Source organism: Megascapheus bottae, chromosome 3 (genome assembly GCF_031878675.1).
Source record: "Megascapheus bottae isolate mThoBot1 chromosome 3, mThoBot2.hap1, whole genome shotgun sequence".
Lineage (NCBI taxonomy): Eukaryota > Metazoa > Chordata > Mammalia > Rodentia > Geomyidae > Megascapheus > Megascapheus bottae.
In genome coordinates, this window is record NC_143511.1 from 27,472,463 (window position 1) to 27,488,435 (window position 15,973).

The following is a 15,973-nucleotide window of genomic DNA, read 5'->3' on the forward strand; positions in this document are numbered from 1 at the left end:
AGGCAGAGGAAGGTGATTTTTGTTACAAGCTTTTACAAGGGGTTTTCAAAATTATGAGCAAGCCATTTTTATTCTTTTGGGGTTCAAAAATGGAACGAATAGCCAGGCTTTTTCACAGACTCTCTGAATGGGTCCTTTATATGGAGAACACAAATCACAAAGTATTAGTCAAACAAAGGAAAGCTCTAATGTTGTCTTTGCCCCATTCATCTCTGCCTAGCTCCCTCCCCACCCACACCCTGAGACTCAGTTGAGTGAAAGTCAGAAAAAGAATCAGCTCTTTTGCTCTTTGGGAAAGTGGGAGAGTGCTGGCAGCTATAGGCTGGGAGCAGTTCTGGGACCCTGTAGTTTAGACAGGAAAGGCACAGTCAATTCTCTCTCGGGTCTAGCTCCAGTGGGACTTGAGTGGGTGTCCTATTTCATGAGGCTATCTGGAGAAAGGACCAACTCTGAATTGCAAGCAGCATGGTGACTTGAGCCTGAATGATCTACAACTCTTATAAGCTAAGCTAAATGCCAACCCTAGTTTATTCAAATGTCCCACCCGCACTCAAAACTGCATTGTAACAAATTTACATCTTCTTCCTTTTCCCTCAAATCCATTATTCTTTGACTATTTGGGGGACAGTCCTTAGGGACCCACCTAAAAGAACTACTTTATTTACATGGATGAGGTGGGGGGGGGGGAAATCCAGCAACAATGACATTTTTCCACTGACTCTAACCTTGACACTGAGAACCTCATTCATCTAGCACATTTCTCACCCGGAGTTTAACTTATTTGATCGAATTTCAAACAAAACCTAACACAGAATTCAAAGTATAGAACAGCTACAAAGTCAGCTGCCTTCATTGCAAGGTGCCTCACGTGCCTCACCAAAGCCTCAAGACATTCAGTCTAGACACATTCATTTTCATCTTACTGTGCCTACTCAAGAGTTCTGGCTTTTCCCCATCTCCTACCTTCCTCCCATCTCCTGCCTTCCTCATGAATAATGGCCCTTCAAATTCCACCTCTTCCAGGCAGCCTTCTCAAACTACTACTCTCTAAAGGCACAAACTCAACCACATTCTGCATTTATTTGATTCCACCATTCATAATCGACAAATCTTCCCCATTACTGCCTCACACTGTGATCTGCTTGGAGTTCAAGGACAGAAATAGCAAGGATCAAAAAACATATATATAGACCATCTTTACAAACCATTTTTATAAATAGATTCATATATAAAGAAACACACGTACAGAGCTCCCTTTGCCCCTTTTCTATACTGGAAAAGCAGAAAAGAGAACTAGGGAACAGCAAAACAGATTCTATCTTGCTCGGAGTTTGCTTCTGTCTAGGCAGTCAGTTTCTCAAGCAGAGTCTCTACTCCTTTGCTACTGTTTTTGTTTTTTTCCAGTGTGGGAATCAGGCATTTCAGTCCAACTTTGACTTTGTTTGCAACTTCTTGGTCAGAACTCTGTAGGAGGCTGAAGAGGAAAAAAAAAAGTGACAAATATTAAATGTTCATAACAAGCCACAGATAATCTATAATACTGGTACCCAAACATTGTACTGTGATTCAACTCCTATAAATACAGAGTGTATTTTTTTTAATTCACCAGCTGAATTAGGAAGGGCACATAAAAATGTTTTATAATCCTGAAGATGAAGTCACTCAAAGACTTGACTTTTATCTTAGAACTACATACTGATTTAAAATCACTATACATATAGGTTAGCTTTACTCTCCTATCCAGACTATAAGCTAGAGCAGACACCTGTTCTTTCTCTTCTTTATTCATGATACCACTTGACTAAAGCAGGTAGCCAAGGGGGAGAAAGATTCCCGAATACTGATTTTACCCAGGTGAAGTGCTGAAAGGAAAGGTGTAAAGCTAAAGGCTAAGAGTGACACTTTTTTCTTCCCTGATAACAACAAAACCTACTTTGCTCCCTCACTGGGAGGTGGTTGGGAGGAGAACTGAACCTAAGGCCTCAACAAAGCTAAGCATCCACTGGCTCTACCACTGAGCTATACCCTAAGCTCCCAGGCATTTTCTGTGACACTCAAATGATGTGGTATCTGAAGGCAGGGCCTATCAGTAAGCACTCAACAAATGTTAGCTATTAAACAAAAATAACCCTAGCTTTTGCTTTCTAAAACCTTGCCCAAGTAGCTTACCATTACTATAGTCAAGAAACTGGAGATGAAAGGACTGAATTTCATGTTCTCTCTCCTAATTCTGCAGGACTCTGTATAAATGCTAGCCTAGGAGAAAGTCTCTTGTGGCCTTTCTAAAAATCCCAGTCCTGATAACATCCATCTTGTCAGTAAAGATAGGTTACCCGCCCCACACAACATTCTACTGTTTAGGAAAGACAATATTCTATAGCTTGCCACCTCAGAGCTGAGAAAGGTAGTAAACAAAGTGCCTTTTTAATAGATTTTTGATTCTTTTGACGTTTTTTAAAACATTTGGTTCTGCCACACTGCTTTCCACAATGGTTGAACGAGTTTGCACTCCCACCAACAGTGTAGTAGTGATCCCTCCTGGCCACATCCCCTCCAGCATCTGTTGTCATTCGTTTTCCTGACCCTGGCCATTCTAACTGGAGTGAGGTGGAATCTTAGAGTTGTTTTGATTTGCATTTCTTTTATGACCAGAGATGTTGAACATTTCTTCATGTGTCTATAGGCCATTTTTGTTTCTTCTTCAGAGAAGACTCTCTTTAAGTCTTTGGCCCATTGTTTAATGGGATGGTTGTTACTTTGGAGGTTAGTTTTGGAGTGATTCAATTTTTTGAGTTGTTGATATATTTTAGATATGAGGCCTTTGTCCGTTGTTTCGCTGGTGAAGATCTCTCAAAAGGCTAAACATAGAACTCCCCTATGACCCAGCAATTCCAGTACTTGGCATTTACCCAAACATCCAGAAACAAGGACATACTAAATCCACTAGCACAACAATGTTCATTGCAGCACTATTCACCATAGTAAAGATATGGAACCAACCTAGATATCCCTCAGTTGATGAGTGGATCAACAAGTTGTGATATTTGTACACAATGGAATTCTATGCTGCTGTCAGAAAGAATGACATCGCCCCATTTGTTAGGAAATGGAGAGACTTAGAAAAAATCATATTAAGTGAAGTAAGCCAGACTCAAAGGAACTTAGGCTCAATGGTTTCCCTCATTCATCATAATCAGTAGAAACCTTGGGCTCTACTAGCAGAGATCTGCAATAGAGCAAAATCTTGATACATAAGGCCATATAATGTGAAGCTAATTGAAAGGACCTCCAGGATATTGAAACAAAAGCCTTAATGTACTATGTTGTCTCTCATCTCCTTTGCTGTCCCTTGGTTATCTCATATTGGTATAGTATCTCACTTTGTTATCTGATATATTGAATTTATTTGTATTTGGATATTTGAAATTTGATAGGGAAGGGGGGAAAACCAAGACAGGTGGGGGGTGTGGGGGGGGGAGGGAAATGGGTACCAAGACATGTGAAAGGGTATCAATGTATGTGAATTAATGCACCTTCTATCTGGCAAATATCATGTAACCCTTTTACTAATTACAATAAAAAACAAAACAAAACAAAAAACATTTGAGGGGCCGGGAGTTTGGCCTAGTGGTTAAAGTGCTTGCCTAGCATGCACGAAGACCCGGGTTCGATTCCTCAGTCCCACATACATAGAAAAAAGCCGGAAGTGGTGCTGAGGCTCAAGTGGTAGAGCTCTAGCCTTGAGAAAGTCCAAGGACAGTGCTCAGGCCCTGAGCTCAAGCCCAGGACTGGCAAAAAAAAAACAACAACAACAACAAAAAAAAACATTTGATTCATTTAGAAACTTGTACACAACTTGGCTAACCACACAGTTATACATATAACACTTAGTTCCAATTAACATTTAGTGAGCACATGCCATAGGCTTACTTCTCACAACCACTTTAGGGTTCTTATTAACCTTGTTCTACAAATACAGAAAACTACAGAAGCTCAAGAATTTTCCCAAGGGTAGACAGTAAATTGGGATGGGAAATCTGGCAATGTGTCTAGAGCCTGTGCTCCTAGATTCTATTGTATTCTGCTTCCCTAAGCTCTTTTTCAGATAGCATGCCAGACCGACTTTTTTTTCTTTTCTCTTGCTGTAAAAAGATCAAGTGAAAAAGAAAACAGAAACAAATACATAAAAAAAAAAACTCAAAAAGAAAACATGAGTTTCAAGTAAAACTTCAATAAGGCAGGGAATCTTACCTAAGAAGTCAAACACACTATTCCAAAAAACGAACATGATTCCATTGTTAAAGTAACAAAATAGTTCAATTTCTATTCAGAAATTCAAGTATTTCATATGTTCCTACAGTAGTTCCAGACAGTACTACACAACAAACCTAAAAATAATTAACCTATAAATTATATCCTGTTAACAGGGATCTACCCTAGGGGAGCTCTGCTAGAGCTTTATAAATTAATTTCATGACATCACTAAATTTTCTACTTAACTGAGTATAAGGAAAGACTGTGTCAGAAGGTATTAGCATTCCAAAGGCCTAATAAACTTATGACAAAAAAAATGTTGTTTGAGATAATAATGTCCACTCAACATCTACTGAAAAATTAACAACTTTTAATTAGATGTGAGTAAAATGATCTGTATGAAGCAGATATGTTGAAGACATTGGCCCAGAGGAAAATCAAAATAGTCTTGAATATCTGTGTATATACATACTAGCTCAGAGTACAAACTAAAGAAATATTTAACCTGACACTTGCAAACTATATAGTTAACCTTATAAAGCCAAGATGCAAGTGAAACATGGTGGGAAAACCACACTTGGATTAGTATTTGTTTTCTGAAACCGTGGTAACACAGCAGGGGAAGAAAATCAAGTAAATGCTCAAAGCAGCACACAAATCTTTCAAAATGAATGATCTTAACAGAAAGGGTTTATCTGAGCATAAAATGCAAGGAAATTTCAATGACCTGTAAATTATAAACTCAATGTAGTCCAGAGGACAATTTCTAAGACAGGCCCAAGTTCTCACATCATCAAATTCCCTTCACTTTACAGTAGAAATAGACAATATGCATATGATTTTAGTTATACATTATTTGTGAACTCTTTATAAATTCATAAAATACAATGATAAACTTAGGTATGATTTTAAAAATAGATTTGTAATAGTTTTCATGGATACAGACCTTATCCATGTGTGCCAGTGGTTTACATCTATGATCCTAGCTACTCAGAAAGCTGAGAAATGAGGCTCAAAGACAGCACAGACAAAAATCTCAAAACTCTTATATCCAATTAACCAGCAAAAATCAGAATGGAGACACAGCTCAGTGGTAGATCATTAGCTAGGAGCAAAAAAGTCAAGCAAGAGCTAGATTCAGGCCCTAGACTGGGAATATCATATATATTTATATTTTAAAATATAAATGTATAGTTATCTTTATAACTATACATGAATAACCATACATGATGATACCCTGTATATGTCATAATTCTGTGATCTTTGACACACTTAAATGTTGACGATTAAAAGAAATCCTGAGGCCGGGAGTTTGGCCTAGTGGTTAAAGTGCTTGCCTGGCATGCACGAAGACCCGGGTTTGATTCCTCGGTACCACATACATAGCAAAAAGCCGGAAGTGGTGCTGAGGCTCAAGTGGTAGAGCTCTAGCCTTGAGAAAATCCAAGGACAGGACTCAGGCCCTGAGCTCAAGCCCAGGACTGGCAAAAAAAAAAAAAAAAGAAATCCTGAAAACTGATTTTCTGAAGGAAAAGTATTTGGTGGACGTGTCTGGACCACAGATCATAAAAGACAAATTTCAAACCACTATTGAGAAAAATACTGTATCAAAGACATCATAAATGGGAAGGAATTCTATTTTTTGCATGACCAGATTCTGCAAAAATAAAGACATTATACACACCTGGAAAGGACAATAGCACCTCGATTCACACTAGCCCAGGTCTTCAGGTTCTTGATACCAACATGTTCTACAAGTGTTTTTGTAAAACAACCTATAAAATATATGGAAGCTTAATGAATATCATTGGCAAACTTTTATTCCTTTTCCTTACTACCTTTAACCTTGCAAAAGTTTTAATAAACACTAATAATTCTTGTGCCAGTTTGTATATTGTATTAGTACAGCCTTTGTTGTTTGTTATTCATGGGACCTGATCAGAGACTAGGTCTTCCTAAGCTCTTTTGCTTTACCACTTTTGAGCCATAGCTCCACTTCAGTTTTCCAGTGGTGAATTCGAGATGAGTCTCATGGACTTTCTTGCCCTGGCTGGCTTTGAACCACAATTATCAGATCTCAGGCTCCTGAGTAGCTAGGAATACAAATGTGAGCCATCAATACCTGGTCTAGTCATTTCTTTTAACTGTGATCCCAAAACCTGTTTAGCATTAATTCCTGAAGAAAAACATCAAATCCTAAAAAAGGCTCACTTGGTCACATTTGCATTTCTTTAATACTGATCTGATAGTTATTCAGGAAGCAAATGTTTGATGGCAGCACCTTGTGAGTAGATGAAATCAAGTTTTCTCTCATGGAGGAATGCTCTCACAGAAGGTGCCACTAAACAACAGAATGGCCATTCTAGGTTAAATAGAGCATTTTCTCCCTATAACATGTGGATATCTACACATCGAGAGTACCATTTATCTTGTTCACTCTAGTATGTACTTCAGATTCTCAAGTTCTATGTGCCATGTAAGTGTGACTCATTCTTTGACAAAGGAGAATTCTAGTGGCAGCCATTTAGTGCACATGGAAGGGATAGCTTATCTTAAAATGCAAACATCTTGGTTGAGTAACATGTACAAGTCAAAGATAACCAAAGGTAATGACCCAGTAAGAGCCACAGAACCTATCCAGCCTCCCATGCACTTGTTTACAGAGGGACAGAGATCAGCTAATGGGACCACTTGTTTTCCAAGGTGACCACAGGAACATCTTGTGTGTGTTCTTTTTTTTTTTTTTTTTGCCAGTCCTGGGCTTGAGCTCAGGGCCTGAGCACTGGCCTTGGACTTTCTCAAGCCTAGAGCTCTACCACTTGAGCCTCAGCACCACTTCTGGCTTTTTTCTATGTATGTGGTACCGAGGAATCGAACCCGGGTCTTCGTGCATGCTAGGCAAGCACTTTAACCACTAGGCCAAACTCCAGGCCCTTGTGTGTGTTCTTATACAATACTGCACTCCCTCCCTCCCCCATGTAGTAATGGAATCTAAGTTTATTGTTAAATCTATGTAGTAGGTCTGACTGCCTTGATAGCAGAACATGTGAGAATGACACCAGATAACTCCTGATGATAAATCATAAAAGTACTATGACGTTGTTTCCTTTGGATATTGATTCTAAAGAACTAACCACAGGGTGAGGAAGCTCAAGAGCCTAGGTGGAACTGAAACTATTGATTCTTGGCCAACACCCTGTATCAATCTGCCAGCTTGCTTTGCAAACTACTAAGCTTTGAGGTGGCTTGTGACACCGCAATGATTAAAACAGCTGGACACAATCAGTGGGTGCTACTTGAAATTGAAAAACATACCAGGCCCATACAGGAATAGGACTATCAGAACACTTCCTTTCTGTCCCTTTGTTTCTCTCTTATTTTTCCTTCCTCTTCTCTTCAGATTTAAATTAAGAAAAAAATCACTAGAAAATGTGTTGGGTATTAACAATTCTTACGGTATAATTCAACTTCGTACCAAAGTTTTTAATGAGAAAGACACTTCACTACATGATTTTTCTTTAGTAGAAGCTCCTCTTTTACAAAATCACAGTGAAAAAATACTTCTTATTGTGAAAGATAGAGTGAGAAATAACAGCTCTACTATTATGTTCCTGGCCTCACAACTTCAGCTTGCCTTTAATTCATGAATTCTTAATCTTTCCTTTTTTTTTTTTGCCACAGAAATAGAAAGCCGAAACAGTTAACCTGGGGGAGAGGGGAGAGGGAGTAGGGATGGACCCCATTAGTTGCTCATATATATACATATATATATATATATATATATATATATTTTTTTTTTTTTTTTTTTTTTTTTGCCAGTCCTGGGCTTGAGCTCAGGGCCTGAGCACTGTCCTTGGACTTTCTCAAGGCTAGAGCTCTACCACTTGAGCCTCAGCACCACTCCCGGCTTTTTTCTATGTATGTGTCACCAAGGAATTGAACCCGGGTCTTCGTGCATGCTAGGCAAGCACTTTAACCACTAGGCCAAACTCCTGGCCCCTAGTTGCTTATATATTAAACAAAAGTCTGAGAGGGGAATGGTACGCAAATTTCCAGTTGGATAGAAGATACTGCCCACACTCCAGAGCTGAAATTCTTCTGAGCAACCTGGCTTACAGAAAGAACCAAGGACCAGCTAACTCCGCAGACACACGCATCTCAATGTCAAACAAAAGAACAGCTGCATAACATTCTAATGAGGGTGATTTCCTTTTGCTTACACCAAACTAGAGATAAAATCATGCTTTTCGATCAGAGGCAGTGTAATGCCATCCTCAAGGAACAGAATACCATTTTAGGTAACTAACCAAATCCATTTAAATGTCTAAAGTAGTAGGAAAGGGAAGAAAAGGGAGAGTTAAGAAAGCCAAAAACAAAAATGAAACCCTACATAAATCTTGGACACAAGTTCCCCTAGGGAAAGAACACCATCCCTAATCACTACATCATTTTTATTCAGATATTATTTTAAAATATTCGACAAACATGGTAATAGAAGATCAAAAGACAGTGTAAAGTCCAAGGATGCCAGGAGTTGCAGGAATTCTTCATAAAATACAAGAAAAGGTATGGCCTACCTTCTCTCCCATTTTCTTTCATCTTTTTATCTTGCTCTATGAGCCACTTCAGCACCAGATGTCCGGCAGGATGCTCAGCCACATGAAGCTATGATGAATCAAGAACAAGTTCACTCAAAAGCTCTTTTCACCCACCTTTGGCCCACAGTTCAGTCTCCACCACTACATACAACTAAGTCAGCCAACTTTAAAGGCTCTTTATCTAGAGGGCATAGCATTCTAGAGACCAGACATTTTAGCTACTAGCCAGGCCAAAATAAAGTATGCTCATGCAAGAGATTTGCAGTCCCCACAAAGCAGTTCAGTCTTGCCTTGGTGAATTTTAACACTACAAAGCTCATCTAAAATCACGCTTACCTGGGTACTTTTCAGGTGGTAACTAGAATTCTGAGGTACAAAGAAACCTCTGGGATGTAATATTTAAATACACATTTTAGAATGATCTGAGAATCTAGAAAAAGGATTCTATAGTTCAACCTGCTTTCTAAGGGCTGCATCAGTCATCTCACAGTACCTGGTACAAGTGTCTCCTTATCCAGTATAGATGTATACTGGATATTATCATGAATGATAGTCACAGTAGGATTTGGGGTTTACTGTGGTTCTATGAGATCACCACACTTCTTCTCCTTTTGGTGGTACTCATAGTTGAGCTCAGAGCCTCACACTTGCTAGGCTGGTGCTCTAACACTTGAACTACGCTTTCAGCCCTGTCAATTTTTCTGCACTGAGATTTTCTTGATCTCATGCCCTTGAGCATAAGTCACCAGCATCTGGTGGAAAAGATAACATTTTTATCAATTTCAAATATGATGCTATCACAGGACTTTGCATGGCAGTAGTTTCTCTGGGGGCAGGTTTTATACCCTTGGTGGTTTTCTTCTCATCTTATAACAGTATGCTACCTTGCCATCCTTGCCTCCGGGATGCAACTCTGCTGCCGCCAAGCTGGCAATAGCATTCATGGCAGGCTGAACGTCGCCAATGGCAGATCCCAGAATGTCGGATACCAGCACGCATGCAGACTTATCGAGCACCACCTCATGCGCATGTCCTTGCAGGTAGCTTAACAAAGCTGGAGAAATGGATTCCAGGAGCTCTCGACGGCGTATCTCCGTATCTTTCTTACTGTCAGAGTGTGTTGAATGAAGTGGTACATTAAGACAAATGAAGTAAAAAGGGTGATGTTATTATCACAAAGCCCTGAAAAGATTAGCATAGACTGGATCACCCTCTATTAGTAGTTGTCTACCTTTACATTAAGCTTGTAGACAAAACAATAGTAGGGTGTGTTGTTTTCCTCTGTATCCCTAGAATCTGAATAATGCCTCACATACACAAGCATTTAATCAATGAAGTGTGGCTTTTGAAATATCACACACACACACACACACACACACACACACACACACTCCAAACCAATCTAAAACTACACTAAACAATAACCAATAAACCAAACAATAACTATTCCTAAAAGACAGCACATGTTTACAATACCTTTGTATAGACCCTGCTCTCTAGAATACTCAAAACATGTAATACCATGTAATACCATGAAAATAAAGCAGAACAAAGAAAACCAAATCACCTAACGGTGTCTGCTACTTGTTAAGTACTCGGAGTTTTTTTCCCTTTCTTTTCTGGCATGTAAGTTTTACTTTCTCTGAGCACTTCATCTGTCAAAACTATAGGTTTAAAAATAGAATTCATCTTTTGGAAAGCTTTAAAATGAGAGGGAAGTGTGGGTGCACACGCGCGTGTGTGCGTGTGCACACACACATTTCTGAAAGCATACTGCCTGGAATTAATAAGCAGTCTGAGTAGAAAAAATAAGAGTCACATCATTTCCTGGCTTTACCTGTGTGCATTGCCATCTCCTTTCTGCAGAACTTCAATGATTTCTCTCACTGTATGGGCAGGATCTCTGGGACTCAGTAAGTACAACAGAACCTTTCTTCCATATTTATCATTTATTATGTTAGGCAAGGAACTAATAATTTCCTGTAAAGTTACACATACAAAAAAATGAACTGTTAGCTACATTCTTCATGTATGCTTAGACATGAATGGTAATGAAGAATACACATCTAACTATTGTACTTACTGGCAAAGGTGGACTTAATTCTGTTTGGAAATCATCTCAGTAAGGCACAAAGATTTACATTTAGAACAGTCAGAACAGTGACAGGTTATTACTGATTCACCCAGTGACAGTCACTGACCAAACCCAAGGACTTAAGGCATTATCTTCATTCACTAAGACCTATATTTCTTAGGTTACTATTACTAGAGAGGGCACTGAATAGGATTACTGAGTAGATACAGTTCACCTGCAGCTGAGCTCCAGTGACAGACATACCTCTCAAATTTCTCAGCTGAAACCAAAGTGCGGGAGGAAAACAAGACACTAATAGAAAGAATAGGTGGTTAAAGGCTTTAAAGGTTATTGTTTATCAATACCAAATGAAAGCTATTTGACTACTACAATGAAAAGAAGTGTGTGGAGGAGGGCAGATTTCTCCATGTAGCTGCCAATCTCTCTGTATAGTCTTTCCCTGCACATACCCAGGAACGAGACTCCCTTCACAGTGCATGAACCAAGTGACAGGAGCAATGCTGCCTTGATCCCATGTCAATCTAAGGTTTCCACCCAAAGTCACTGTTTATAAGGGCTTTTTAATTTTTAAATAGAGAAAATACAAAGAAAACATTATTAAAATTTCCCTTTGTCACTTCCCATTTCTTGTAACAACCTTTATAAACATTCAAATGTATAAGTGTTTGAGCACCATAGATTCTTCTTAACTACATTGGGAATCACAGACAGAATTCAGTTCAACTGGCCCAGTTTATGGGTGAGTTCAGAAAAGAGAAAGGAGACGATATAACGAGGGGCAGAGTTCTGACTAGTCCAAACTGCCAATCTCTCTAAAACAATCAAACAAAACCCATGTAACTCCCGAAGGGCAGGAATTCTTTGTGGTGACAGATTTGGGCATGTTTAACTTGAAAATGTCTATTTATTGGGATAACATTAATAACTTGGTATAAAAAACTAATATGTAAGTTAAGTCATCCATCAGCCATGGGATCAATATTCAGCAACACCTTCAGGACCCCAAGGTTGATACTGCAGCTCCAGATCCCCACACATCAAATTTCTAAGCTTCCCTAAATTTTTGCACAAAACCCTATGTGCTTTTGATCATTAGGAAGAATGGCTAACACGCTATTCTTACTGAGTAGCTGAGAGCTGTATGTCTGCCATGTGAACTGATCTTCACACCACCAGTGTCCTGTTCTCACCTGGTTCTCCTGAACACTACTGAGGAAGGTATGGTCAGCAGTGATTTTCACATAAAAATTCTCAGAAAAGACTCAATAGCGCTAACCACCTGAGAATACACATAAGAATTTTACCCTCCCAGGAAAAAGAACGTAAAATTTCAGTAGTACAAAGGAAGACAGAAAAAGAAAATTGAAAAAGGAATGTACATAGAATCAAAAGCTATTCAGCTTCAAAAGTAGATTTGGGATGTGTTTTGAGGCAGCTGAGGATAGTACTGGAGTTTGAATTCAGGGCCTCAACCTTGCTTAGGCTGATACACAACTACCTGAGTCACTCTTAGCCCTGCTCTTTGCTGATTATTTTTCATGTAAGATCTTTAACTTTTCTGCCAGCGATGGTCCTGAAATTTGATCCTCCAGCTCTCAACTTCCCAAGTAACTAGGATTTACAGACATGAGCCACTGGGTCTTGTTCATGTGTTTCTGATAGCCAGGTGTTAAGGGCTACAAACATAGGAGATCTATAGAATGCCTTTATTGTACCGTTAGGTGTCTGAAACTTCAACAAACTCATAAAAGAGGGAAGATGCTTCATTATTTAATCTGTTAATTCGTTAAAGGAAAGGGATGAGAAAGATACAAAGGCTAGGCTAATTTCAATAGTTTTTTTGTAGAAATAAAAAGGTTTTATTTTATTTATTTTTTTAATTTTTAATTTTTTAAATATATTTTTATTGTAATAAATAAAAGGGTTACATGAGATTTGCCAGATAGAAGGTGCATTAATTCACATACATTGATACCCTTTCACATGTCTTGGTACCTATTACCCTCCCCCTGCCCCCCACCCCCCTAATTTCAATAGTTTTAAAACGACAATCCTTCATGGTCCTTAATGCTAGGGCTTGCTTAGTTGCAAGGCAATCAAGTTCAAATTCCAGTACAGCACTGCAAAAAAAAATAAAATCAAAGGATGCTGGAAGCCAGACAAAAAGTGTCACATGCCTACAGTGTCAGCACTTGGAGCTGAGACAGGTGGATCCAAGGTTGGTAGCCAGCCTGAGTGACACAGCAGACCCTTCCTCAAAAACTAAAAAGAGAAGGCCCATTTTAACTCTTCTTTCTATGAGAGACAAGACAGGGAAATTGTGGTAAAGAACTATAAGAGCTATTCTATTTTAGTCAGTATCTTTTCCTTAGAACAAAGAGAAAAGAAGGGGACACCAAGTAGCAGTGTTTTTTCTTTGGTTCCACAGATCTGATTGTTTGGGCAGAAAAGACGACTTCAAGGTACACATAAAAATGCTTTCAGGCCTGGTCCCTTGAACATCACTGCCACAGGCTGTGAAGAAGTCTTTTCAAGTTAAAAAATTTAAATATACTTTATAGACAACTTTATTAAACTTAAAATTTTAATACTTCTATTTCACCTTCAATTCAGCTTTCTCTGCCACTGAAAACACCCATCTCTGGAAAACAAAAACAGATGCTACTTTAAGTAGCAGTATCCTATTTCTCTTTAACCTCAATTACAGAGAAAAGAGATGAAAATTCTAGATTATCATATGGAGAGAACTAATGATTTCTTTAATGTGTATAAACAGGTAGGAACTATCTATCCATAGCATAGATGACTGTGTACTGACTTTGGCAAGCTGTTTTTTGAAAATCCTTCACTCTGCTACTTTAGTTCCTTTGTTTGTACAGGAAATAGCCAGCTTGACCCATAGGCTCTGACCACTAGGAAATCAGAAAATGCGCACAAACTGAAACTGCCATAATGTCTATGTTTTCCTATGGAACATATGTCTGTCACTATACAGCAACCTTAAATGTGGAGATTAAATAATGCTGGCAGTCATGAGCTTGCTCCCTTATGAGAAACAGTGCCAATTGTGATAACTTTTAAGTTTGTCTTAGTTTACTCCCTAAGAACACACTTAAGAATCATGAGGCTTTTTAATGTAATTTTGTCTTTTAAAGCAGACAGATGAGGGTGGTGGGTGGGGGGGAGGGTAATGGGTACCCAGACATGTGAAAGGGTATCAATGTATGTGAATTAATGCACCTTCTATCTGGCAAATCTCATGTAACCCTTTTATTTATTACAATAAAAATATATTTTTTTAAAAAACAGACAGGTGAACAGAACAGAAGCATGGAAGAATGAGGGCCTCCCTCCTAAGATATCTCTGGCCAGCTCTGACCTCCTGGTGTTGAGGTTCTGCCAGATGCCGTGGCACTTCCTTTGCCAACCTTCTTCAAAAAGGCCAGGTAAAGGTCAAATCAGACGCACACACAGAGGAAGTAAGAGAGTAAACAGAAGATGAAAATACAAAAACAGCCAAGTTCACATATAAGGATAAAAATACGACTTTAGCTATAAAAAACTAATATCTATCAAAATGAATGAGAGTTCCTGGAAAGTTAATACTACCAGAAATGTTAAGGAAAGGTAAGATTAGCATACAGCCTCATGTTTTGCTTTAAAAATAATGTGGGCATTTTAGGTCTGAGACCAACCTAGGACAAAGTTAGCCCCAGATTCTATCTAAAACACAACTGGAAGCTATAGGACTGGGAGTATTGATAAAAACTAATGTGCTTGCCAATAAATGTGAGGCCCTGGGTTCTAGGCCAAAAGAAAAAGCAAACAAACCCAGTGGATTTCACTGTACTGTACCTTGGCTGCACACACACATACACAAAAAAACAAAAACAAAACTGGTAGTATAGTTCAATAGGGTTTTAGTTTTACAAGAATAAAAGTCATGGAGACTATACATCAATATGAAGACATTTACTGATAGCACTCAACAGTGGTTAAGGAGGTACCTTTTATGGTATGTACCATACCTCAGTTAAAAGGAGAAGAGTCCATTTGGAACTCAGAGCTTTGAAGGAGGAGCCACCTTAGAGAAGGCACACAGCCTCATTCCTCTCACCTCCTCATCCTCATCCCACCGGATCTGTCCCAGTCACTTCCCCATCTAGTTGATGGAGATCTCTAAGTCTATACACCCTGCCTCAGATTACAATGAAATGTGACGTAAGCCCCTAGTAAGAGGAACAACATGGAGATCTGATTAGAGAACATTATCTAAGGAGTGGTCTTCAGAACTTAGGAGTGACTGTGAGCACCGCTGGTGGCTCAAGCCTGTAATCCTAGTTACTCTGGAGGCTGAGATCTAAGGATGAAGGTTCAAAGCCAGCCCAGGCACAAAAGAACCTTACACTCTTATGTCCAATTAATCCCTAGAAAATGGGAAGTGGGGCTTGGCTCCAAGGTAGGATGGTAGCCTTGAACTGAAGAGCTCAGGGACAACGCCCAGGCACAGGGGTTGGGTGGTAGCCTTGAGCTAAAGAGCTCAGGGAAGCGCCCAGGTCGAGTTCAAGCCCCATGACCCACAAAAAAATTTTAAAAATTAAAAAAAAAGAACTTAGGAGTGATTATTAAGCTGTGGTTTTAAGCTGACGATCAGGAAATCCAGTCACTATACTGCATCTTCTTGGCTGCTTATTAAAATGCTGTATAAGGCAGTGTTTTATAATGACTGCAGAAACAAGACACATGACTATGTAACATATGTACAGCCTGCAGATTGCACACCCAGCAATTCTAGTAAGCAATGACTTAGACGAACTATTAATGTATGCATGGTGAAGAAAACATGACTGTAAAAATTGAACTACTTAACTTGAGGGGAGGGATTTGAGGGGTAAAATAGTGGAAAATAGGGGGTGATGTGGATGAACAAGCATTTTAAAAAACATCTGTTCACAGAAGAATCTGGAATAGCAAAATTTAATGCCAATTAAATAATAATTTCCAGGATTTGGGGGCTGCTGTTTAA

The 15,973-nt window shown here is 39.0% G+C and overlaps 1 protein-coding gene across 5 annotated transcripts in view; it reads right to left on the reverse strand.

The window, feature by feature from the left end:
* Positions 1–1,191: 1,191 nt before the first annotated feature.
* Pum3 (pumilio RNA binding family member 3) overlaps positions 1,192–15,973 on the reverse strand; it is a 34,871-nt gene continuing 20,089 nt past the window's right edge. For all 5 annotated transcript variants that reach the window (XM_090329704.1, XM_090329705.1, XM_090329706.1 and 2 more), the window contains exons 14-18: positions 10,690–10,832; positions 9,737–9,959; positions 8,832–8,919; positions 5,939–6,029; positions 1,192–1,474 (exon numbers count right to left, since the gene is read on the reverse strand). In XM_090329704.1, coding sequence (XP_090185830.1) covers positions 1,342–1,474; positions 5,939–6,029; positions 8,832–8,919; positions 9,737–9,959; positions 10,690–10,832 — 678 coding nt within the window. In that variant the 3' untranslated portion in view covers positions 1,192–1,341. The remainder of the gene's footprint in view (positions 1,475–5,938; positions 6,030–8,831; positions 8,920–9,736; positions 9,960–10,689; positions 10,833–15,973) is intronic.